A 24,299-nucleotide genomic window follows, 5' to 3' on the forward strand; every position below is an offset into this window, starting at 1 on the left:
TTTTATATTTACAGAACCTTTCCAGTGCAGATGAGAAGGAGCAGCAACTCTGGCCCAAGCTCCGGTGGCAAGACGGCGTGTAAGTATTCTGGACTGTTTTTAATTATTCTTGACTGTTGTTGTTACTCTTGCCTTTTTTAATTTATTCTTGACTGTTTTTGTGACGCTTGACTTTCTATTTTTTGACTGTTTTTGTTTTAAGGGCAGAGACTCACTGCCGTATTCCTCCTGCGATAATCGCATCGCGCTGCACGGATGGGCCGGCACCTCTCCTGCCCCTAGCATGACAGCATGATGGATTACAATGCAGCTGTCAAGCTCAGGTCAGGAGAGCAGACAGCCAGTACAAGTTTTACAATGCGATTCTCGCACGAGAAATACGGCAGTGTGTCTCTGCCCTAGTGTTTTATCTTTCTAACTTTTTTTTTTTCATTTCTAGATCCCACAACGGAAGGACGAATACTTGGATAATGACCTTCTCATCACTCTGGTGTAGGAGCGAGTTCCGTTGTGGGACATCTGTCAGCAGCAGCACTCGGACACTGTGGTGATTTGGCGGCTGTGGAATGAGGTGGCCCAAGCGCTGATGGATGACTGGGACAACACCACGTCACGGATCAGAAAGGCTTTTCGTAAGTATTGCAGTGTGGTCTGATGCGGCAGTGAACCTGAAGGCCAGGATCACACAACCATGTGTGATGCGATAAATTCCTGCAAGTTTGTTGCATCACACACGGTTGTGGGATCCCTGCCTAAAATGCATTGTTTAACGATTTTTTTTCCATATTCACAGTGATTAAAGTCAAAACACATTGGCGTTCAATGAAGGATTGCTTCAACAAGGACCTGAGACAGGAGATCCAAGTTCGCAGTGGTGCTGCAGCAAGGCTTGGGAAATACAAATATCGCCGGGTGCTGTCTTTCCTGAGGCCTGTCCTGTCCTTGCTCAGAGAACGTAAGTATTTTTGTGTTGTATTCCCTAATCTGAATTTTTCTATTCCACAGGAGTTGGCGCTTTTACAATTGTTATTGTTTGGTAGTAATGTTTTTCTTTTCTTTTCACAGAACCTGTAGCAGCACACTCGAACCTGGATCTTCCTCTGGAGCGGTCCCTTATCGAACTGCCACGGACCAGTCCCAGGCATCCACCAGTGAAGCAGCAAGTGGGTCGGCGTCACAGGCTGGAGAACAGGCAGATGGTCCTTCAGGTGTTCCCCTGTCCCAGTCCTCTGCCTCTTTTTTTTTTGGGCTCTTTCCACCAGTGGCAGAAGGCTTTGGATAGGTCATGCCCGAGTTTATTCACTTGTGCTCGGTCTTCCAGAATGGCTTAAAGGCGCTGGGAGATAGACTAGAAAATGGTCTGACCCATGGTAACACACTTTTCCAGGATGTCAGTCAATGCCTTAACCGTCAGGAAGCCGACCTCCAGAGACCAGCACACCATTTTTTTTAATCAGATCAAGCGGGGCATGTCGGAACACCTTACGCCTGATCTCCAGCTCAATGTGATGCAGACCTGCAATGCTGCTTATGATCAGGCTATGCAGCAGACTCAGTACTACCACCAGACACAGGTGGTATTTCCACCTGTGCCACCAATTACACACTTAACCTCTATACCGAGTTCTGCTGCATACCATTGTAAAGCCAGCACCATGCCCAGTCCTGCCGCACAACACTACCATGCCGGGTGCTGCTACAAGCCACTCCGCCACCACCATACCGAGTCCTGCTCCTGCACGGCTAACCCCCGCCACCAGCACTAGGCCACCAACAGAATCTGCACAGCTGACCCCCACCACCAGCACTTGGATGCCAACAGACTCTGCACGGCTGTCCACCGCCGCCACCACCAGACCGGGTCCACATTGTGAAAGACCTGCTGACTTCACCACTCCCAAAGAGACAGAAAAAAAAGGAAGCTGATGCATAAAACTATCCAGAAAGGCAAAAGGACTCGTGGCAGAAGTGTTGTGCTACCACCACCCTCACATCCCAATGTGTCTGTGTTGTCCAGTTTTTCTCTCCCATCCCATGCTTCCACTTCTAATGTGTCTACTTCTTTCCTTGACCTCCCAAACTCACAAGTTTACTTACCCCTTCCCCTGAAACCTCTTCATCGTCCACCCATAGCCAATCCTCCCAGCTCCACACTCCCCAGATCCTTAACATTTTCCCCTCAGTTCGTAAAAGTAAATTTATTTTTTTTAAATAAAATGGTGTTACATTTTTTTAATAAAATTGTGTTTTTTTCCCCCAATCACTGCTTGATCTTTGTCTCTATCGTCGCCGGCAACACACATCGTGCGCCGTCAATACACATGTCGCCGTATACACACACTGTGTTTTTGCCACCTCATATCTCCCTGACACACAATGCACAGCTCCTCTTTTTTATTTGCTTTACACAGCAGCATTGCTTCTTGTATGTGTAATGGAGCTATGAGGTGGCAAAAATATATTAATTATATTAATACAGCAAAAATGGTCAGGGGTCAACCAGGTGTCAGCACTAGTGCACTCAGGATGCAGTGTTTTCTGCATCCTGAGTGCAATAGTTCTGACACACGGGCAGGTGAGTAAAGATATGAGGTGGATTAGCTCCATCATCTCTTCAGTCTGCAGTAATATGTAGAAATAGAGCAAAGCAGACTGAAGAGACGATGGAGCTAATCCAATTTCACCTACCATAGCACTGACCTCAGAGAGAAGAGGTGTAGTGTAAGGGCTCATTTCCACTTGCGAGAAAAACGGACGAGTGCAATCCGATAAAAAAATTGGATTGCAGTCGGACCAATGTTTTTCAATAGGTGACATCTCATTTGCGTTTTTTCTCAGCCGAAATCAGACTGAGAAAAAAATCGCAGCATGCTGCGAGTCTCGGACGTATTCCATCCGTTTTGTATGGATACCTTACCATTCTGTGGCATAGAACACTGTAAATGGTCCTGTAAATGACTGTATAAAAATAGTTGCAGAGAAAAAAAACGGATTGCATACGGATGTAAAACGGATGTGCGATGTCCGAGTTTTTAAATGTCTGGGAGTCATTACCACGGCCAAAACATCCAATGTCCTTGGCGACAAACCTACAGTTCGCAGCAGCAATCGCCATGAGCACTAAGGAAAAATATTTTTTATAATTAAAGTACTCTGATCCAGTTCCAGATGGTTTGGTAATCCTGATATGTTTTCCCTCCACTGCTCCCAAACAGTTGGGGAAATCACAGACTTCCCAAAAATTGGTCTGCAGTTTGCTGCCACATTTGCGTGGTGGGTAGGGGGACAAATTCCGCACGTAGAACATCCCACAAATCCCAGCAGGTGTCTGGGACAATCCCAGAGAGTGTGGAAATTCCTGTCCGCAACTGGAGTGATGATAGGCTCTCTCCGGTAGCCAGGAATCTGCCGAAAAGAGAAAGGAAAAATATAAGGGTATGTGCACACGCTGCAGATTACTCTGCATATTTTTCCGGACTGATTTTGGTAAATCCGCAGGTAAACCGCACTGCGGATTTATCACGTTTCTTCCATGTTTTTTGTGCGGATTCCTATTATGGAGCAGGTGTAAACCGCTGCAGAATCCGCAGAAAGAAAGAAAGAAAGAAAGAAAGAATGAAAGAAAGAAAATATTAAGTACATAGCCAAACAATAATAATTATGACAGCCATTAATGTTTAAATATTACGTACCTTAGTGTCACCAGCAGATGTTCCTGCCTCCTGATGGCTCCTTGTACACGGTCCAGCAATTCCATATGGGTATGTGCACACGTTGCGGATTCTCTGCGGATCCGCAACGTTTAGGCTACGTTCACACTAGCGTTGCGCCGCCCTGCGTCGGGGACGCAACGCGCGACGCACTGAAAAACGCGCGCAAACACGCGCGTTTTGCGACGCGTGCGTCGTTTTTTGACCAAAATCGGACGCATAGAAAATGCAACTTGTTGCATTTTCTTGCGTCCGACGCTAGCGTCGGAAACGACGCAAGTGTCAAAAAACGCCACCCAAAAAACGCACGCGTCCCCTATGTTAAACATAGGGGCGCGTCGCCGCTGCGTCGCCGGCGCAACAGCGACGCACATTGGCGGAACGCCAATGTGAACGTAGCCTATTGAGGTGCAGAAACACTGCAGATCCGCAATTGATTTACAGTACAATGTAAATCAACGAGAAAAATGCTGTGCACACTTTGCGGAAAATCCGCTGCGGAAACGCTGCGGTTTAAAAGAAGTAGCATGTCACTTCTTTTTTGTGAATCTGCAGCGTTTTTGTACCCATTCCATTATAGAAAACCGCACGGGTAAAAATTGCAGCAAATCCGCAAGAAAACTGCAGCAAAAACGCACAAAAAACACTGCGGAACTGCAAAAAAAAACGCGACAAATCCGTTCTGCCAGGAGAGGCAGAGTCCGCACCAGAAATTCCTAAGCCTAATCCGCAATGTGTGCATATAGCCAAAAACTGTCTTGAGACATACTTATGTACTCAAAATATTTCTGTGGGTCTTCACGGAGCTCACTGAATAAGGAGTGGTAGGCTCCACAGCTCTGTCGTAGTTCAAGAATCGGGTGCTTCCAAAAGCGCCGACGCCGTCTTCTCAGCTGTTCTCTTTTGCGTTCTTGCTCACAAGCAAATGCAAAGGAAAGTAACAAGTTGACATCCAAATCCAGATTCCGATAGAAACTCTTCATGCGAAGATCCATCTTGACACAGGCTACAGGAGCAAAATGTGAGGATTTCATCTGTACAAGGGTTTATGTAGAGAAATCCCATGAGCCACGCCCATATGGCGTGGCTTGTTTCAAGGAAATTCTTCTTGAAACAATGTTTCCTTTCAAACTCATGCGCATAAAAAATGCAGTCGCATGCAAAAATGCATGAAAACGCGTGCAAAAGTTACATTTTTTATCCGTCATGTGTAAGTTGATGCGGATAAAAAATGCAGTGTTTGTATGCGTTTTGCATTGAGTTTGCAGTTGCGTCCGAAACGCTGTGGACACAACCGCAAATGTGAACCTAGTGTAAGACAACAGAATTGTTTATCTTTTTTTTGTGACCTGATCTCCCCTAGCATAGAATCCACAACTTGTATCATTACAGGCAGCAGCTAAAGTTACAATCCCCAATCCCATACCTCCCAACATTTGAAGAACAGAAAGAGGGATTATGCAGCACACTGTGGCAAATTATGACCACGCCCATGGCACCACCCCAATCCACGCCCATTTACCGTGATCTTTCTACCCTGGCAGGAGGAGATGTCAGCGGGTCGGTGGTAGACTGCAGGGAGTAGACCCAAATTCGGAACTGTCCGCTGCATCTGGGACGGTTGGGACTAACGATGAGCGGATCGGTTCACGATTCTCTGGTCCAGTGTCCAGGTCAGTGGTACCAGGCAGCTGGACGGGAGGATGCAAATCTCTTACCATCCAGCGTTCCCGGTGAGATTTTTAATTAACTAAGAGTGGCACTAAGTCATCTGTGTGTCAGGCTTATCTCTAGCTGGGAACTGTAGATTTATTTTTTGTTCATTCATTCACAGTTGTAGCAGCCATAACTTTCTCATCTATATGTAGCTTCACTATGTGACATCTGGCTTTTTGATGTTTGTAGGCTGTGTTGAAAAGTTGCATAAATAGGCTATGTGCACACACTGCGGATTTGCCTGTGGAATTTTCGGTGCGGATTCTGCATCTTTTGGCAGAAAACGCAGGTCAAAATCTGTGCGTTTTTATGCGGATTTTGTGTGTTGTTCCTCCGTATTTTGTGCTGATATCATGCGTTTTTACCCCGGCGTTTTCCTATAATGGAATGAGTGCAGAAACGCTTCAGAAACGCATAAAGAATCCACTGTGGATTTCGTGCAGAGTTATCCGCACCAGTTGCACAGCATTTTTATTTATTTATTTATTAATACGTTGTACTGTAAATCACATGCAGTTCTGCAACATTTCTGCATGAAAAAAAAGCTGAGGATCCTCAGTAAATCCACAACGTGTGCACATAGCCATACTGTTTTTTTTGGGTGTTCTGCAGAATCTGCACCAAACTACGCAATAAAAATCTTTTTTGGTTATTACATGTTTGCTGTATTTTTATGCCTTTTCCTCTTTATTTGATGCATTTTTGTGCAGATGTGAAGCCGCATCTTAAAGTGCTTTTTATAGTACTGAAAAGATTTGATTTGTGATGAACCCGCACCTCGTCTGACATCATTATTAGGGTATGTGCACACGTCCAGATTTTTAGCGTTTTTTTTGCGGAATTTCGCCATAAAAACGCTATAAAGCCGCAAAAAAACGCTAACATTATGCATCCTATCATTTAGAATGCATTCCGCATTTTTGTGCAGATGTTAGCGTTTTTTACCGCAAAAAAAACGCATACAGCAAAAAATCCGGACATGCTCTATCTTTTTGTGGATTTTTTGCGGATTTCAAATGAAAAAGGACATTCAGGAAAATAAAAAAAAAAAACGCAAAAAATCCACGCAAAAAACGCGCAAAAAACGCAAGAAATCCGCGCGAAAAAAGCACGCGGATTTCTGGCAGAATTCTCAGGATTATGTCAGGAAAAAATCCTGACGTGTGCACATAGCCTTACATCAGAAGAATCACATAGTGCGGTCTCCCCACTTTCACCAACGTGATGTTCCGCACCCCCTGGGGACACATAAGGTCAGCTTGACACAGTTTTACACAGACAGTCCCTGTCCACACAGGCCTAGGGAGGCACACGGAGTGAGAGGATTTGGCCCACACAGTCACTGACGTGGCATCACACGCGCTCACAACCTTGACAGGTTGTGAGGCCCCTTTTACTAGCAACAGTGAAACAGAGACTTATGAGTCTTGTAAGACTGCCACCAGTTCCTCGTTAGATATAACCCCGATCCTTTAACGGGATTATATCAGGCCAGAAACCAGCCCTGGTAGCATGGAAAGTTAAACCAAGAAATGGATGTGTAGATTTGTGGATCGTGAAAAAATAGAAATTATATATTTAATCACCTTAAGGGCACACTAGACAGTACTCTACATACACAATGGTTATACATATACATTGGTCAGATATGCAAATACAATAGCTGTAGGACAAAAGATAGAAGCAGATAGATCTTGTCAATTACCGTTTTGATGTTAGACCATGTGCACGCTTGGCTGCAGGGGACATGGGCTGCCAGCTGGTTCGTCGTTCCTTCACAGCACATTACTCAACATGGCCCCCACTTTCGAAGCATAACAGAGAGAGAGGCCACATGGCCTTACACTAGCCTTTATTCCCTTTGGGTCTCTCCCCTCCTGCCCTCTGGGCTGAACCTAAATCTGCTACCTTTGCCTCTAGCAATTAAAACTCTAAAACTGAAGATGGGTCATAACTCCGTAATGGACAGTCCTAGGGAGGCGGTTTTGGTGCCATCGGATCTGGCCGGGCTCCTGCTACACACTGAGACCAAACACAGATTTGCTACCTGGTACCTAGTAGCCATATCTATCCACCCTGTGGTGCTAGAATGGATCAAGACATTAGAAGTCGTTCGTTCCGGTCCAGAGATTGCGAAAATGTAACCAGTGTGTGACCAGGACGTACGATAAGTCCATATTTTCCTCATGAAATCATAGCTGACTCAACAAAGCAGTTAGGTATCTATTTTGCAAGCAAGCCTTTTTTTCTGAGGTTAGCTGGCTCAAGGTGTAAGACCTGTCACTCACTGCCTTTTCAGGCTTGACCCCCTGATGAGCTAGGTGTCCTGTTATAGCTGCACATGAGAAGGGAGTTTTATAATCCCATGCCAAATAGGATACAAATGATTCACATGAAATTATATCTCCAATATTTTTCACAATTCTGCACTTAAAACGTAACTGCTGTTTCATAACATGTCTTTTTAGGCTCCACATAGAAGAATCTAGAGGAAAAATAGCACCAAAATGGCACAGTTCACCAGCATCTATAGACCACAGAGGTGCGCAGTTCTCATTAAATCAAATCCACTTTGCTGGGATGGTTAAACACAGCAGAATGCATGTGCAAAAAAAGCAGCAGAAAATATGCAGCATTTATGCTACATGTGAACACAGTCTAAATGTCTAAGCAAAGTGGATGTGATTGCATGAAATCTCTGCCCTGAGTGTGGTTAAAGACAGTGTTGAACTCTGCAGTTTTGATGCTTTTTTTCTCTAAAGGCTTCGATGTGGAGCCTGAAAAAAACAATAAAAGACAAAAAAACACTGTTGCATTTTTAAGTGCAGAATGAAAGCTTTTCTGTATCATTAAAAACACAAATTGACATCTGTACTAAAAAAATACATAAAATATGGGGGAAACGCATAAAAGAAACAAGCAATAATCAGAGAAGAATGTTATTGAGTCGTGTGGTGCGGACACCTGCAGAAAACGTGCAGAAAAAAAGCCAGTAGAAAAAAATGTAGCATTTAGGCTATGTGTGAACACAGCCTCATTGTAACATTATTAGATTTTTTATGGGTTTAATAGAGAAAAAATATTAATTACGCCATTTACAGATTCCCGTAAATAATCTGATCGCTGTGTTGTGCGGGTCATTATGATTACAGGGACACCAAATATGTCTGTGTTATTTTCTGATATATGATGTTTATTATTTCAAAATAAAAGTAAATTTATAGGAATAAATAAAAATCTCTTTTATTCGCCCTCTAGAATAGACATAAAAATCCACTGCTGTGTACAATGTACATGTATAATCTGCTTCTGGGGTCACTGCCTGCAATACAGCTCAAGATGACCAAATTCACCTATATTTATCATTATTGTCTGTGGGTCATAGTCAGAGCTGCTGCCTGAGGATATTGATGTGGGTTTGAGGCTGGGGAGACCTGATCACAAGACGTGAATAATTTAATTTATGCACTGAGCAGAGAGATGCGGCCCGCCCCCGAGGAGAAGCTACAAAGACATTGGAGAGAGGTATTAAAAGATGGGACTGAGCCCTCAAATCAGGGCTGTGTCACTGACCTGGACCACAGCCCCGTGAACTAATCTGCTCATCACTAGTCCCAACTTTCTCAGATAAAGCGGACCGTCCTGAATTTGGGTCTACACCCTGCAGTCTGGGGTGTCTGCTGAATTTCCCTCACTACTATCGTCCCTCTGATATCTCCTCCTGCCAGGGGAAAAAGAGCAGGCAAATGGGCATGGTCAAAATCTGCTGTGGCGCATTATGCGCAGAGACCCATGTTTATGATCTGTAAGGCCAGGTTCACAGTCAGTATTTTACCGCAGTATTTGTGAGGCCTCTTTCACACTTCCGTTTTTTACTATCAGTCACAATCTGTCAAAATGTTGAAAAGACAGATCCTGTGCAGATTGTAAAAAACCAATGCACTGGATCCATTTTTTTGACGGATCCGTAGCATTTTTCCAAGCGATCTGTAGCATCGATTGGAAGACTGATTGACAGGTTGGTCACACTTGTCAAGCATAGTGTTTGACCAGTGTAACCAACTTTTTACTATTGATGCTGCCTATGCAGCATCAATAGTAAATAGATATGTTAAAACTAATAAAAAAATAAAAGATCTTGATATTCTCACCTTCCAGCGTCCCCAGCAGCCTTCCCGATGCTCCCGTTCCCAGTAATGCCTGGCGAAATGACCCGATGATGTAGCGGTCTCGCGAGACCGCTACGTCATCACAGGCCATTGTCTCGCAAGGCATTACTGGGAACGGGAGCACCGCGAGCATCGGGAAGGCTGCTGGGGACGCTGGAAGGTGAGAATATCAAGATCTTTTAATTTGTTAAATATTTTTAACATTATATCTTTTTACTATTGATGCTGCATAGGCAGCATCAATAGTAAAAAGAGAGAATTTCCCTGACTAGAAATTCTTCCACGCGTGCTCAGTTTCAAAAGACGGAACCTGTCGCTGAATTCCTGCTTTTGACAGTGACGGATTCTGCGTCCATAGGCTTCCATTATTATAGCCAACGACAGAAGGTGCAGGATCCGTCGCTGCGCGATTTTCCGACGTTTATAAAAAACGTTCCTCTGTGGGTTGTCTCCCCCCGACAGGCAGCGATTTTACGACGGATCCAGCGCACGACGGATGAAACGGAAGGCCATCACAATCCGTCGCTAATACAAGTCTAGGAGAAAAAAACGGATCCAGCAGAAACATTTGCTGGATCCGTTTGTTTTCACATAACTACGCATTGTGACGGAAAAAGAAATACGGAAGTGTGAAAGAGGCCTTAAGCCAAAACCAGGAGTGGGTGACAAAAACAAGAAGTGATGACGGGCTTCTATTATACTATATATAATATTATACTATTATTCTATATAAATGGGCACCACAGTATTCATCTCCAAATCTTGGGAAACTACAATCTATTCTCCAGCATTCTCTGTTACTATTTCTAATGCTCTAGGTCTCACAGCACTGCCGTAAAGTGCGTCTATATCCCCACATAGAGCGGCGGCGCGCACGCCCCTAGATTCCTCTGTGTGCGCGTCCACCCGATGACGTCTCTGAGGCGCGCGCCGCTGGCTGCGGAGATGCTGAGTGCGAGCCTCGGGGGCGCGCTTCTGTCCTCCCGGCTCAGCCCTCAAGATGGCCGGTAAGTGTACGAGTCTGGGGCAGGGGGGCAGATGGGTCTGCACGGGGTATTACCGGGGATGGGAGGTGTCAGCCGGTGACGGCGTGCGGGAGGGGCGGCGCTGTGTGCAGGCAGAGGCCAGTGTGCGGCGCCCTATCACTGCGGGGAGGTGCAGCCATTGTTATTACTGCTGCTGGGTCCCGGAGTGTGCAGGTGTGTGCCCGGCCGTACAGAGGGCATTACCGGGCACCTGGCTAATGTGTGGGCCTATATATATGTGTGTGTATATATATATATATATATATATATATATATATATATAGCCAGCCAGCTACTCCTCCCATCGTAGTGTCTATACTACTACCCCCATCATGGTGCAGGTACCAGGTTCCCTCACTTACTGCTTGTCATACGTGCACCAAAAATTGCCATTGTACGAAGATTGCTAATTTTGGCCACGCCCCTCTGTACATCAGCGGTACAGAGCGACATTAAAGATGGCGGCCGTGGTTTCCGCCATTTTTCTGACCCTATGGCAGTAGTGAAACGGTTTTTGAAATATATATATTTTTTTGTTAATGTATATTTTTCCCCTGAGAGCCATTACTCCTATATTTTTTGGCCCAGACCCCCTTATGTAGCTTGTTGTTTGCGGGGCGAGTTGTAGTTTTGAAGGACACCATTCATTTTACCACATGATGGAATGTAAATGGTGAATAAAATGCATTTGTCTTTTTTTTGGGGGGTGTCAGGTCTTTCTCACCCGACATAACGACGTGACTTTCTGGGTCGATTACAGCGATCCTAGACTTGGCTATTACACACACAGTTGTGCTCATAAGTTTACATACCTGGCAGAATTTTTGCTTTCTTGGCCTTTTTTCAGAGAATATGAATGATAACACCAAAACTTTTCCTCCACTCATGGTTAGTGGTTGGGTGAAGTCATTTATTGTCAAATTACTGTGTTTTCTCTTTTTAAATCATAATCACAACCCGAAACATCCAAATGACCCTGCCGGGGTGTGTAAACTTTTGAGCATAACTGTATATATCTACTATATAATTGTCTATGGGTCACTTCCGTCTGTATGTCCTTCTGTCTGTCACAGATATTCATTGGTCGCGGCCTCTGTCTGTCATGGAATCCAAGCCGCTGATTGATCTCGCCAGCTGCCTGTCATGGCTGCCGCGACCAATCAGCGATGGCCACAGTCCGATTAGTCCCTCCCTACTCTCCTGCAGTCAGCGCCCGGTGCCCGCTCCATACTCCCCTGCAGTCACAGTGCCCGCTCCATACTCCCCTGCAGTCACAGTGCCCGCTCCATACTCCCCTGCAGTCACAGTGCCCGCTCCATACTCCCCTGCAGTCACAGTGCCCGCTCCATACTCCCCTGCAGTCAGTGCCCGGCGCCCACTCCATACTCCCCGCAGTCACCGCTCACACAGGGTTAATGCCAGCGGTAACGGACCGCGTTATGCCGCGGGTAACTCACTCCATTACTGCCGCTATTAACCCTGTGTGACCAAGTTATTACTATTGATGCTGCCTATGCAGCGTCAATAGTAAAAACATCTAATGTTAAAAATAATTAAAAAAATAAAAAATCATTATATACTCACCTTCCGCCGCCTTTCCTACTCCTCGCTACGCTCCGGTAACCGCTCCATGCAAGCGGCAGGTTCCGGTGGCAAGGATGGTATGGGAGAAGGACCTGCTATGATGTCACGGTCATGTGACCGAACTACAAGGAGCCCTCGGAAGGTGAGTATATGTTTATTTTCTAACCTGTGACATACGTGGCTGGGCAATATACTACGTGGCTCTGTGCTGTATACTACGTCACTGTGCAATATACTATGTGGCTCTGTGCTGTATACTACGTCACTGTGCAATATACTATGTGGCTCTGTGCTGTATACTACGCCACTGGGCAATATACTACGTGGCTGTGCAATATACTACGTGGCTGGACAATAAACTACGTGTCTGGGCAATATACTACGTAGCTGGGCAATATACTACGTGGCTGTGCAATATACTAAGTGGCTGGACAATAAACTACGTGACTGGGCAATATACTACGTGACTGAGCAATATACTACGTGGCTGGGCAATATACTACGTGGCTGGGCAATATACTATGTGGGCTGTGCAATATACTATGTGGGCTGTGCAATATACTACGTGAGCTGTGCAATATACTACGTGGACATGCATATTCTAGAATACCCGATGCGTTAGAATTGGGCCACCATCTAGTGTATGTATATGTTTACACATAGAAAAAACCAAAAGCCAGCTCACCAGGCAGCCTCAGCAGGCGCACGGAACCTCCACGTTGATCCACGTAGTGTTGAATAGAGAAAGGAAAAAAACTTTGTTCCAGCTCCAAAATTTAAAATATTGATCCTTTATTAATCCATGATAAAAACATAGGCTGAGTAACTCTCCATAGCACAACAGGAAACGAGCAACGCGTTTCGATCTTTACAGATCTTTGTCAGAGCTGACAAAGATCTGTAAAGATCGAAACGCGTTGCTCGTTTCCTGTTGTGCTATGGAGAGTTACTCAGCCTATGTTTTTATCATGGATTACCGTAATAAAGGATCGATATTTTAAATTTTGGAGCTGGAACAAAGTTTTTTTTCCTTTCTCTATGTATATGTTTGTTTATTTTCTTTTGTGGTTTTTATTTTAACTATTAAACGTTATTGACATAATTTTTGTGTTTCTTTCTGGCTGGTGGAGCCGGCAAGCTCTTGTTTTGTGGAACAGCTGCTGACATTTTTATTGATACTATTGTGAGGTAGATAAAATGTTTTGTTCACTTTTTATTGCATGTTAGGGGGGAAAGGCGAGTGTGCTGATGGAAATCCGACAGTTTTGGAGTCTGATTTTTCTATCTCCCAGTGTCTTGCTCTGCCCTTGTATAGACTATACATGATATCTAACCTATGTGATATTTTTTTTTGTTACGTCTTTTGTACATGTCCGCCCATCATACTCTGCTTTAGACAAGATCTAAAAGTTTTGCGGTGTATACTGTTGTCACATCACTACTCCTTGGTGCCTCCACCTTAGTATCTGCATGCTGTATGATGAGTTACTATGTGCAAATAAAAGGGGGGCTTACCTGAGTTTACTTTTTTATTTATTTACTTATTAAGAACCAATTTATGGTTAAAAAATTCTGTTCATGTCCGAATTCACCTTCAGGATAGGAGGAAGTGGGACTGTGGCCATGGATGTGCTCCATCCACATGTTAGACTCTGGAGCCCTCCGTTCTTCAGAACACAAGGGGGTCCCAGTGCTTGGACCTATATGGATTGTATCACTTTTCCTGTGGATAAGAGAAACATTCGGCTGATTCCTCCTCGGCGCAGATGGGTGTTCTCTGTGAGAGTTGCAGCACAAATCATCCATCAGCTGCTTACCTCCTCGCAGAACTAAAGGATCGGGCAGTTGGATCCCATCAGTCCAGTAGTTACCAGTCCTGATGCCCCCTACTTTAGATGGTTGTCTGACCTCAGAAATTTGTAGCTTTGGATGACTTTTATCTAATGGGCATGGGGGACTTAAAGGGAAGTCACCCCCAAAATGGAAGGTGAGCTAAGCCCACCAGCATCAGGGGCTTATCTACAGCATTCTGTAATGCTGTAGATAAGCCCCCGATGTATCCTGAAAGATGAGAAAAGAAGGTTAGATTATACTCACCCAGGGGTGGTCCCGCTGCAGTCCGGTCCAATGGGCGTCACGGTCCGGTGCCTCCCATCTTATTGCGATGACATCTTCTCTTGTCTTCATGCCGCAGCTCCTGCGCAGGTGTACTTTACCCTGTTGAGGGCAGAGCAAAGTACTGCAGTGCGCAGGCGCCGGAAAGGTCAGAGATGCCCGGCACCTGCACACTGCAGTACTTTGCTCTGCCCTCAACAGGGCAGACAAAGTACGCCTGCGCCGGAGCCACAGCGTGAAGACAAGGAGAGGACGTCATCCTATGAAGATGGGAGGCCCCGGACCGCGACGCCCATCGGACCGGACTGCCCGCCCAGGTGAGCATAATCTAACCTCTTTTTCTCATCTTTCAGGATACATCGGGGCCTTATCTACAGCATTCCAGAATACTGTAGATAAGCCCCTGATGCCAGTGGCTTAGCTCATCTTCCATTTTGGGGGTGACGGGTTCCCTTTAAAGGTATTCAGTTGGAAAACCCTTTGAAACTAATTGATACTTGTGCCCATTATGCAGATCAGAGGAGTCTGGCACAATTTAGCAATCTCCCGGATTTTACAGTCATGCCAATGCATGGCACATTGTACCCAGCATGGCTGGTGTCAGACCTCTTCTCTATACGTGTAGTTACTGTACACCCCAGCTTTCATGTAATATTCGACAGGTGCTCTCACCGGGTGTCTCTATGCACATTAGTGGAAGAATTAAAATATCCTTTAACACACAATGTATATAAAGCTCCACACTATTCAGAAAAGCAAAATGTGCTATATAGAAATATGGTCACCACCGTACGGCTGTGTTCAGACTTTGCGTTTTAGCTGCAGGTTTTTTTTTTTGCAGACAAAACCTGCGCACTTGGCAGTAAAGAAGCTGCTTGCAAAAAGAAGGTTTTGCTGCATTTTTCTTGTCTCCTGTGCATGCTGATAAAGTTTAGTGCTCCCAAACAAATCGTGATGTAATTTCCTTAGGTTTTCGCAGCAAAACTTGATACCTGCATTTTTTTGCTGCGTTTTTGCACTTGCCCATTACTTTCTATGGGCGAAAAAACGCTGAAAGAAGTGACATGCCGCAGATTGCAAAAACGCAGCAGTTTTACACATCAGGAAAATAAAAAAAACAATGTGTGAGATTTCTGAAATACTGTGGCTTTTGCGTAAAACTTGCGGCACAAAAAAAAACCGGAGCAATAACGCAACGTGTGAACATAGCCTCTTCTTACTCTCCCATGCACATGAACAAACAGCTCGGCCGAGCGTTTGTGTGCTCTCTATGGGGAGTGCAGAGTAAGTCTTCTGACTGCAAATATTAAGCACTTGAACCGGGTCTTATTTGTTCGGAGAGTCGGGCGGCCCCCATGCACATTACATGCATGAGGCCCTTCCATCTGCCACAGAGTTTGTCGCCTTGTTTTTCGGCTGTACAGCTGTAAGGAGTCTGAAGTTCTTAGTGTACAGAGCAGGGGTTTCCAGCTGCTGTGAACTACAACTCCCAGCATGAGGTTGTAGCTTCAGAGCAACTGGAGAGTCACAAGTTGGAGGCTGAATCGATTGTCACAGTTCTGGGCAGCTTTAAACTAGTTGTATTGACTTCCTGTTCTTCTTATTCTTAGGGATCCCACTGTATTTTGTGGACCTGCAAGACGACCTGGATGACTGTGAGTGTTCGCCGGCATCTGCACTTCCTCCTTCATGTGCTCCTCGCTTCCTGTGTCCTCTCGCCCCATTACTTCATCATGCGCAGTGCGATCATCTCAGGACACGTCGCCAGGGTTAACTCTCAATGAAGTCTTCTGCCTCCTGTAATACCACAGAATATATCTGGGATGGGGCCTCATATTGGTAGGATTGGATCACCCCAAATCCTACTGACCTTCAAGTCCCTGAGCTCTGATAGCCACTGCAAAGAGTAGTCTCGGCTCTATGGTCAGCCTGCTGATTTCAGTGGTATCATATAATGCGTCATTCACAGTGTGAAAAGGGTTTTATTCCAGAAACAGCACAATCCATGTCTACAGGTTGTATTTGATATTGCAGTTCAACTTCAACTAGATCCGGACCAGGCCATTTTACCCCGTTCCTGAACAGGCCATTTTACCCCGTTCTTTTTCGTATGAGTGGATTTAGCAGCTGTAAAATTGTTTTTTGTTCGTTTATTCAAATAATTTTTTGCCTCTTTTTTCATGGCACATAAAGCCTAATTTTTCTGATTTTCATATTCCGTTTTTTAAACGTTGTTTTGTTGCTGTCAGGGAAGGTAGAATATACAGTACAGACCGAAAGTTTGGACACACCTTCTCATTTAAATTTTTTTTCTGTATTTTCATGAATATGAAAATTGTACATTCACACTGAAGGCATCAAAACTATGAATCAACACATGTGGTATTATATATACTTAACAAAAAAGTGTGAAACAACTGAAATTGTCTTATATTCTAGGTTCTACCTCTTGAAGCTCATCAAGAGAATGCCAAGAGTGTGCAAAGCAGTCATCAAAGCAAAAGGTGGCGACTTTGAAGAACCTAGAATATAAGACATAATTTCAGTTGTTTCACACTTTTTTGTTAAGTATATAATTCCACATGTGTTCATTCATAGTTTTGATGCCTTCAGTGTGAATGTACAATTTTCATAGTCATGAAAATACAGAAAAATCTTTAAATGAGAAGGTGTGTCCAAACTTTTGGTCTGTACTGTAGATAAAAAATAACATACATGTTTTTCATTCTTTGCATTTTCTTTTTTTGTTTTTATACATATATATTTTATGACCATGAGGAACCAGTCCAAAATACTTTAAATTGTGGTCTCCTTTTCATAGAAAGTATTTTTATACATTGAATGTATGTTACATGTCGACAGGGACTGGGCTAGAAACAGCAATTCTGACTGGCAGTGGCTTTTTAAAAAAATGTCCTTGCTTTTTTATTTTTAAATTTCACACATTATATTCCCCCCCATAAAGTTATAGAAGAAATTTGGGGGGTGGCATTTAAGCAATTAAGTACATTTTTCCATTGTTAATTTCCCCGATAACTGGAGCTGGTCTAATGTTCCCCATTTGCAGGGCAAATTCAGCCTCCTGCTTGAAAAGCATCATTGGTCTAAGTTTGCTTTGGCCCAGAAGCTCCTGGCACCCGGCGATCACATGATCACTGTGTCCCGAGGGGGAAGCACTGTCAGTTCTTTCTATACTGTATATACAATACTCGTTCAGCACTCTATACAGCAGTCAGTGGCAGAGATTGTGATGAACTATCTCTGCCTTATCAATGGGAAGTCCAGTTGTGTCTGACAGACAGCTGCTGCTGCAAGTAGTTAAAGACACAAAAATGTTTTATTTTTTAAGAAAGCCAATTTTTTTTCTAATTTTGGACACCTTGCTTGCTACATTCACTGTCAATAGCAGCTGAATAAGGGAAGTGGTTGCCAAAATTAGACAACTCCATTTTAAGGGTAGTTTCAGATTGTGGACCAAGTTAACCTTTGACTGTATATTATGAAATATGCTTGTCTTTTGGGAATCTCATGGCAGCCTGTGTGTACTGCACAATAAGATGAATGCTTGTAATCTTGTTCTAGTTAATTGTGCAATGCCAAGAACTAAGTTCTGTTATCAGATCACTCAGCACGATATGCTAACTACTGTTATCGGTCAGGTTTGCAGTAGGGGCGCAAATCAAATAGCGAACCTATATGAGGTTATTTTTGCGCACGCATAATCCCCCCTATACACTTTAAATAGCTGTTGGATCAGTAGCCAACTCGTCCCCTCACTTCCTTACACATGAGCGCTCGCTCTGCCAAGCACTAGTATGTTCCCTGTGACTGAGCCACTGCCAGACATTTTGGGTGGTGGCTTTTCTCCGTGCTGGACAATCCTTACCAAATCCCTGACAGTCATCCATTGGGGCCCCTAATACACATTGGACTATAAAATTGTCAGGTTTGGCCTTAAGACCTACAAGAATTGGTCAACCTTCAGACACAAGCTTCCGGTAGTTGGAATTGTAACTAGGATTTCCAGCAAGTGACTGATGATACTATTGGGTTGTGTACTTTGAGTCATGGTAGAGTTGGTGTTTTGGGGTATTGACTAATTAGTGGACAAGGCTGCAGACTGAAAAAATAAAGTTCTGTAGATTTTAGTAACACTACATGCCCAGACGCCTCTCATTAAAGTCATAGTTTCCGGGTTTGCTAGTTAACCCGTGCAGTCAATGCCCCAAGCTGCCTTGTAATGGGTTATTTATTAACATCGGTCCACACTCAGGATGATGCATCCATGAGCCAGGAGAACCTAAGGCACAATCCTCTCCTAATCGCATTGCATAGTCAGGTGGTGAATTTCTTCTTTGCCTCTAGGAAACTTTTCAGCATTCTTGGTGGAGCACAGCTTCCTCCTTCTGCTATGGCATGCAGCGCTGTGTTATTATACCTTGTAGCCATTTCACTTCTAGTCACACCACTCTTTAGGTTTTCAGGTTAATCATTTGTCAGGAGTGCCATAAACCTGGCCTTCGTAGAATAGATTGTCTACATACACAGAGAGAAAGGGGATCAGAACTGCGTCTGAATTGAGAAGATGCAGAAATTTGGGGTTGAGGACATCATGGATCTAGAAAGTTAAGCTTACACCATACACAATGGTGATGGAGGTGGTTTAAGGTGAAACTCCATCCCAGGGCCAGTTAAAAGGAACCAGACAGTTCTGCAGTCACATATACTTTATTAAATATCTGTGCTTCCTATGAAATAGCAATTCTAGATCATTTGTTTCTTATTAATCTATCTTGTGCTGTTCCTTTGCGATTTCTCCTGGAACGATGTGACTACATTGACAACTGGAAAGTCTCCATTCCCCTTCTCAAAGGGATGTTGCCCCCTTCACATTGTGATAACTAGCAGCACAGATTGGACAATGTTAGAGGGTACAGACATCATCCTCCTTCTGGTAACAAATAAATGTCAAGATTTCATGAATTTCTAGGAGGCTTGACAGAGGAATTGGTACCGAGAAGAGTTACAAGAAAAGATGCTCCAGACTTGTTAGTATCACAGCTCCTGCGTAATACTGCTGTGGGAAACACTCCACACAGCAGCAAGGGAGCTGAGCAAAGCACCGGGTTACCAACCATGTACAAACAGGACCTGAACCATGTGATGGAGTGGGAGGTGATCGGGGACCGAGCCAGACGCTAGGGAACAGAGAAAGGATAAACACAAGAGTAGTAAAACAAGCTAAGATTGGAGCCAGGGGATCACGAAATACCAAAGGGGTGAGACAGGAGATAGTCAGAAGGAAGCCAGAGGTCAGAAATCCAGAAGAACTAGCAAACAGAGTAACGCACGGAGAGCAAGGAAAACACTTGCAAACCGGGCACACACTCCAGGGGTCAGGCACACAAAAGTATAGCTGACAGCGAATCCTAGTCTGGAGTGAATATAAATACCCCTCCCAGATCAAAAGGGAGGCCATCAAAATTAACCCTGTGAGAACAGGACATTAACCATGTCCTAACCATGACAGATTATGGGGAATACAATGATCTAAAATGCACAAGTCAGGAGAGGTCACGGGTCTAGTTTAAAAGGTGTTACGTCTTCTCTTAACAAGAGAGTGTTTACATAATACATGATTTGGGGTAAAACAGTGTTGTGAGGGGCAGGAAAATACCTGATCATGGGGCTCATAAGAAGCTCTGATTCTCTATCAAGCACTTTTTTCTTCTTGCGGTTTGGACAGCGAGGATCACCTGGCTGGTGGGAACCATCACATGTCAATAATTGTTATGACCCCGGGTGCTACAATTTTATTTTATTTTTTTTAAAGGTGCACCCTTAGTGTACCTCTTCCCTGATGAGTGAGGGGCAGGGTCCAGACATTTCTGCCACTTGCTTTATCAGGGTGTCTTACACTTGCCATGTGTCATCATTTTCTGCATTATTCCTTTATGTGAGAGATCGGAGTCCAACTCTGCTTATTATGTGCTGCTCTTTCTTGCTTATTTGTCATGTGATTGGCTAAAAAATGACCGGTATTTGTAGTCTTTCAAAAATGTGCACAATAATCCTGCATTCACACATCAATGTCAGTACAGACCGTGATTGACGGACCGGCCATGGGACTCTTGAATCGAGCTTGACAGCCTGATAGGCAGCTGGTTCGTGGATCCGTGTGGACTCAGATCGTCCACATGGATGTGTAGCCTTAATTACAGGAGACTACCCCTGCACTGCCTAAACTGGAGGAGCTGTACACCCTTGCTGGACAAAGCGGTGACTGGTCCTGCTTATTATATCAAGCTCATTATACGTATGCCAAGGTATACAAACAGCGCTGGAACGTAGAGTCTCATCAGTTACGTCTGTGGCCTCGACATGTGAGCTGGTGGGCTATTCCTCAGAATGCAGCCTTGACGAGATCCACGGCAATTCGGAGCTTATAGAGCAGATGCCTGCACCATGGGTAATCGGTAGACACACTGTAAAGGGCAATCTAGAAGCCAAGAGAAATCTTCTGTCTGCCAAGGCTTAATACTCCTTGAGATGGAATTAAAATTCAGCTCACACTTGAGGTTAGAAGAGATTAGTACCCTCCTCTCTGAACCTGCAGAGCATCACTGAGCATCTCAGCAGATCGCTATCTCCAGGCTGGAAGCAAATTAGCTTAGAGAGGACTCTACCATCTAATGCCCTTTATTATTCTGTAACCTAAGCATACAGCGAGACTCTCCGTATATATCTGTGGATACATGAAACGTGCCAGCTGACTCACAAGCTCTCACATAACACCTGTCCGGGTTTGCTCCTCTGGAAATGGGGAGATAATGTGTCTTTTCTTTATCGCCACAGTTGGCTTTGAGGATTATGGACCAGACTGTGAAAGCATGAGGATAAGCGCTTTTCTAGACATTCCAGGACAGGACAACCTGACACCTCTTGCACGCCTGGAAAAATATGCCTTTAGCGATAACATATTTAACAGGTAAATGTGTACATGATTAAAAATATATGCATATTCAATTCAGTCAAATAGATGGAATCACCTGGACTTCTGTACATTAGGAGAGTGCCCTGATGCGCTCCTGATTTGTGCACCCATCAAGTGTACTGCATGTATGAGCATATACAATGGCTCGCTTCACTAAGGCTACGTTCACACTAGCGTTGTGCGCCGCTGCGTCGGCGACGCAACGCACAACGCACGCAAAAACGCTACAAAACGCACGCAAAAACGCTGCGTTTTGCGACGCATGCGTCGTTTTTTGCCGAAAATCGGACGCAAGAAAAATGCAACTTGTTGCGTTTTCTTGGTCCGACGCTTGCGGCAAAAAAGACGCATGCGTCGCACAACGCAACAAACAAAAACGCATGCGTCCCCCATGTTAAACATAGGGGCGCATGACGCGTGCGTCGCCGCTGCGTCGCCCGACGCTAACCCGACGCACACTAACATAACGCTAGTGTGAACGTTACCTAACCTGTTTTTAATTGACCATCTGGGTTCGCAGATGGCATCTACAACAATTACAATTTCGAACAAAAATATAATGATCTCTTAAATTCTAACACTTCGAGCCATAAGCGTCCATATTGATTTTTAAAGGAGCTGCAGCCCTGTTGTATAGATGTTGATTGGAAACATATTTTCTGCCTGCAGCCACCACTAGAGAGAGCATGGGAGCTTACTGCAGACTGTGATGTCTTTCAGTCCAGTGTATGCAGTAAGCTCCTGTGCTCCCTCTAGTGGTGCTGCAGGTAACCAGATCATTTTCTATAAACAGGATTTTAGCATTTTCACTCTTTAATAGAGTAGATTATGACAATCGGATACAATAGCCTTATTCTAACATGTCCATTCAGCTCTGGAGAGGAGACATGTCATTTCTATAGAGGGACAGAAACAAATAGTTATTTTGCCATTGGATGTATATGGGATCATGGAGGGTAAAATCCAACCAAGTCTCCTTTTCATTGCTGGAATGAAAAGGTACAGACTTCACCATACCGGGGGTCTCTTGTATGTCAGGGAAGTCGTAGTTTAGCCACTGGTTGCCGACCAATGGCCTATAGAATATAGTGTGCACTCTCAGCCGTGACTAACAGAGCGGTGCTAGAAGAAAGCCATATCGTATGTTTGTGTGCTACATATATAATCTGTGTAATTTTGTCATCGACTCTTCCCTTACAGACAGATCATTGCGCGTGGATTGCTAGACGTGCTGAGAGATTTTAGCAGCACCGAAGATGATTTTCTGACTGTCATGGAGATAGTTGTACGCCTCTCAGAGGATGCAGGTCAGTTCATCTGTCTTCTCTCAGTACTGGAATAGACGTTTACTGTAAGTCTAATCGTGAGACTGAAAAGATACATAAAATTAAAAGGCATATCTGGCACCGCTCACTTCCACATCAGTAGGTGAGCGGCGCTGAGGACGCTGCATTGGCAGATACCCTCCGGAGTGCATGTACAATATCTGCCAACCATAAAAGTGCTGCCAGATTCCTCCCAGGGTACATCATCAGTCATCTCTGGTTGTGGAAGTGAGGAGCACTGGACAACCCCTTTAAGCTTGGTAAATATGTCAGAACATCCATATTCTTGTTGTTGGGTGGTCCTATGTTTGGCCATAAAAGGTTTTTTAGGAAAACTTCAGTAGCTTTACCACTCCTGGATTAGACTGTAGCACTTTCTGTGTTTCTCCTCTCCTTCCAGAACCTACAGTACGGACTGAGCTCATGGAGCAGATCCCTCAGATCACCATCTTTCTCCAGGAGAGCCGGCCACAATTTCCCAGAGCTTTCTCTGAATACCTGCTTCCCATTCTCTTGCGCTATCTCACTGATCCCAACAACCAGGTGAGTTGCAGGCACAGCATTGGCTGGAGTTATATCTTCGCCTGTGTCTTCTACATGATAATGAAAGTGATTCAGTGGCCAAGTGTCTCCTGATCTGAGCTGAAAACCTATGGGGAATTTTGAGGAGACAGTTGATCATCACTCTTCATCCAGCATACAGGTTCTAAAAGAGGTTGTTCTTTAAGAATGTAAAAAGATAGATGTTACAATATGTCACCAACTTGTTCATTCCATGCCTTGAAGACTTGGTGCTGTCCTTAAAAATCATGGAGGTCATACAAATACTAGATGTAGTAGTTTTTGATGAAGGATGTATTCATTTTTGCAATAAATTAATTTGAATAGAACTGAAGAGTTTGTAATGAGTTATATTATTAACCTTTCAAGTTATGGGTTAAAAAAATGGGATAATTTGTGTCAAAAATTTGGATATTGTTGATGTGCTCAATGACATGGATTAAAATCTTACTTTTCAAGGGCATGAACGCATTGTTGCTGAGCATTGTATATTTCTGAGGATTTAAATCAAAAAGCGTATTTGTGATAAATATTTTTTTTTATTTTCTTTTTACATTCTTCTTTAAATCTCCAGAATAACGATTACATGTCTGAAAGTAAACAGCACAATCCAGATGATGTCAGGCCCTTAGTGTCTTATGATACAATCACATGATCCTCTAATCCATGGCGTTCCAATCTCAATCATGCCTGGGGCCATGGATGATGTAGGGATATGAATGTACTATGTGACTTTTAGGGGCAATGTTGTTTACAGTATGTGGAAGCTGGAATTGTGAACATTTCATTGTCTGCATCACCAATGTATCCATGCACCGTACAGCACATAAATATTAATTTCCACTAATTGTCATTGGTCATCCTCTAAGCCTATAAATCAAGTTTATATACTCCTTTCCCGGCAGTGAGTATTGTCATGTGACTCGGAAACCGGTTTTCCGACTTGATGGAAAACTAAAGGGCAACTCCTAAGCTATTCTGTGCCTGAGGTGTAGTTTTCACTTGTAACATTAATTAAGTTTTCTTACCTGTCTCTGCATGTGGCAGTTCTCAAAATTTTCCACAGATAAAGTCCCAGTAAACAGCTGCCTATTATTCCT

The 24,299-nt window shown here is 44.1% G+C and overlaps 1 protein-coding gene across 1 annotated transcript in view; it reads left to right on the forward strand.

Annotated features, from left to right (window-relative positions):
* The first annotated feature begins 10,539 nt into the window (after positions 1 to 10,539).
* LOC138664498 (serine/threonine-protein phosphatase 4 regulatory subunit 1-like) overlaps positions 10,540 to 24,299 on the forward strand; it is a 94,463-nt gene continuing 80,703 nt past the window's right edge. The window contains exons 1-5 of the mRNA XM_069751242.1: positions 10,540 to 10,602; positions 15,930 to 15,974; positions 21,175 to 21,307; positions 22,514 to 22,620; positions 23,039 to 23,181. Of these exons, the coding sequence (XP_069607343.1) occupies positions 10,596 to 10,602; positions 15,930 to 15,974; positions 21,175 to 21,307; positions 22,514 to 22,620; positions 23,039 to 23,181 (435 nt within the window). The 5' untranslated portion in view covers positions 10,540 to 10,595. The remainder of the gene's footprint in view (positions 10,603 to 15,929; positions 15,975 to 21,174; positions 21,308 to 22,513; positions 22,621 to 23,038; positions 23,182 to 24,299) is intronic.

The sequence above is a fragment of the Ranitomeya imitator genome, chromosome 2, assembly GCF_032444005.1.
Source record: "Ranitomeya imitator isolate aRanImi1 chromosome 2, aRanImi1.pri, whole genome shotgun sequence".
Taxonomy (NCBI): domain Eukaryota; kingdom Metazoa; phylum Chordata; class Amphibia; order Anura; family Dendrobatidae; genus Ranitomeya; species Ranitomeya imitator.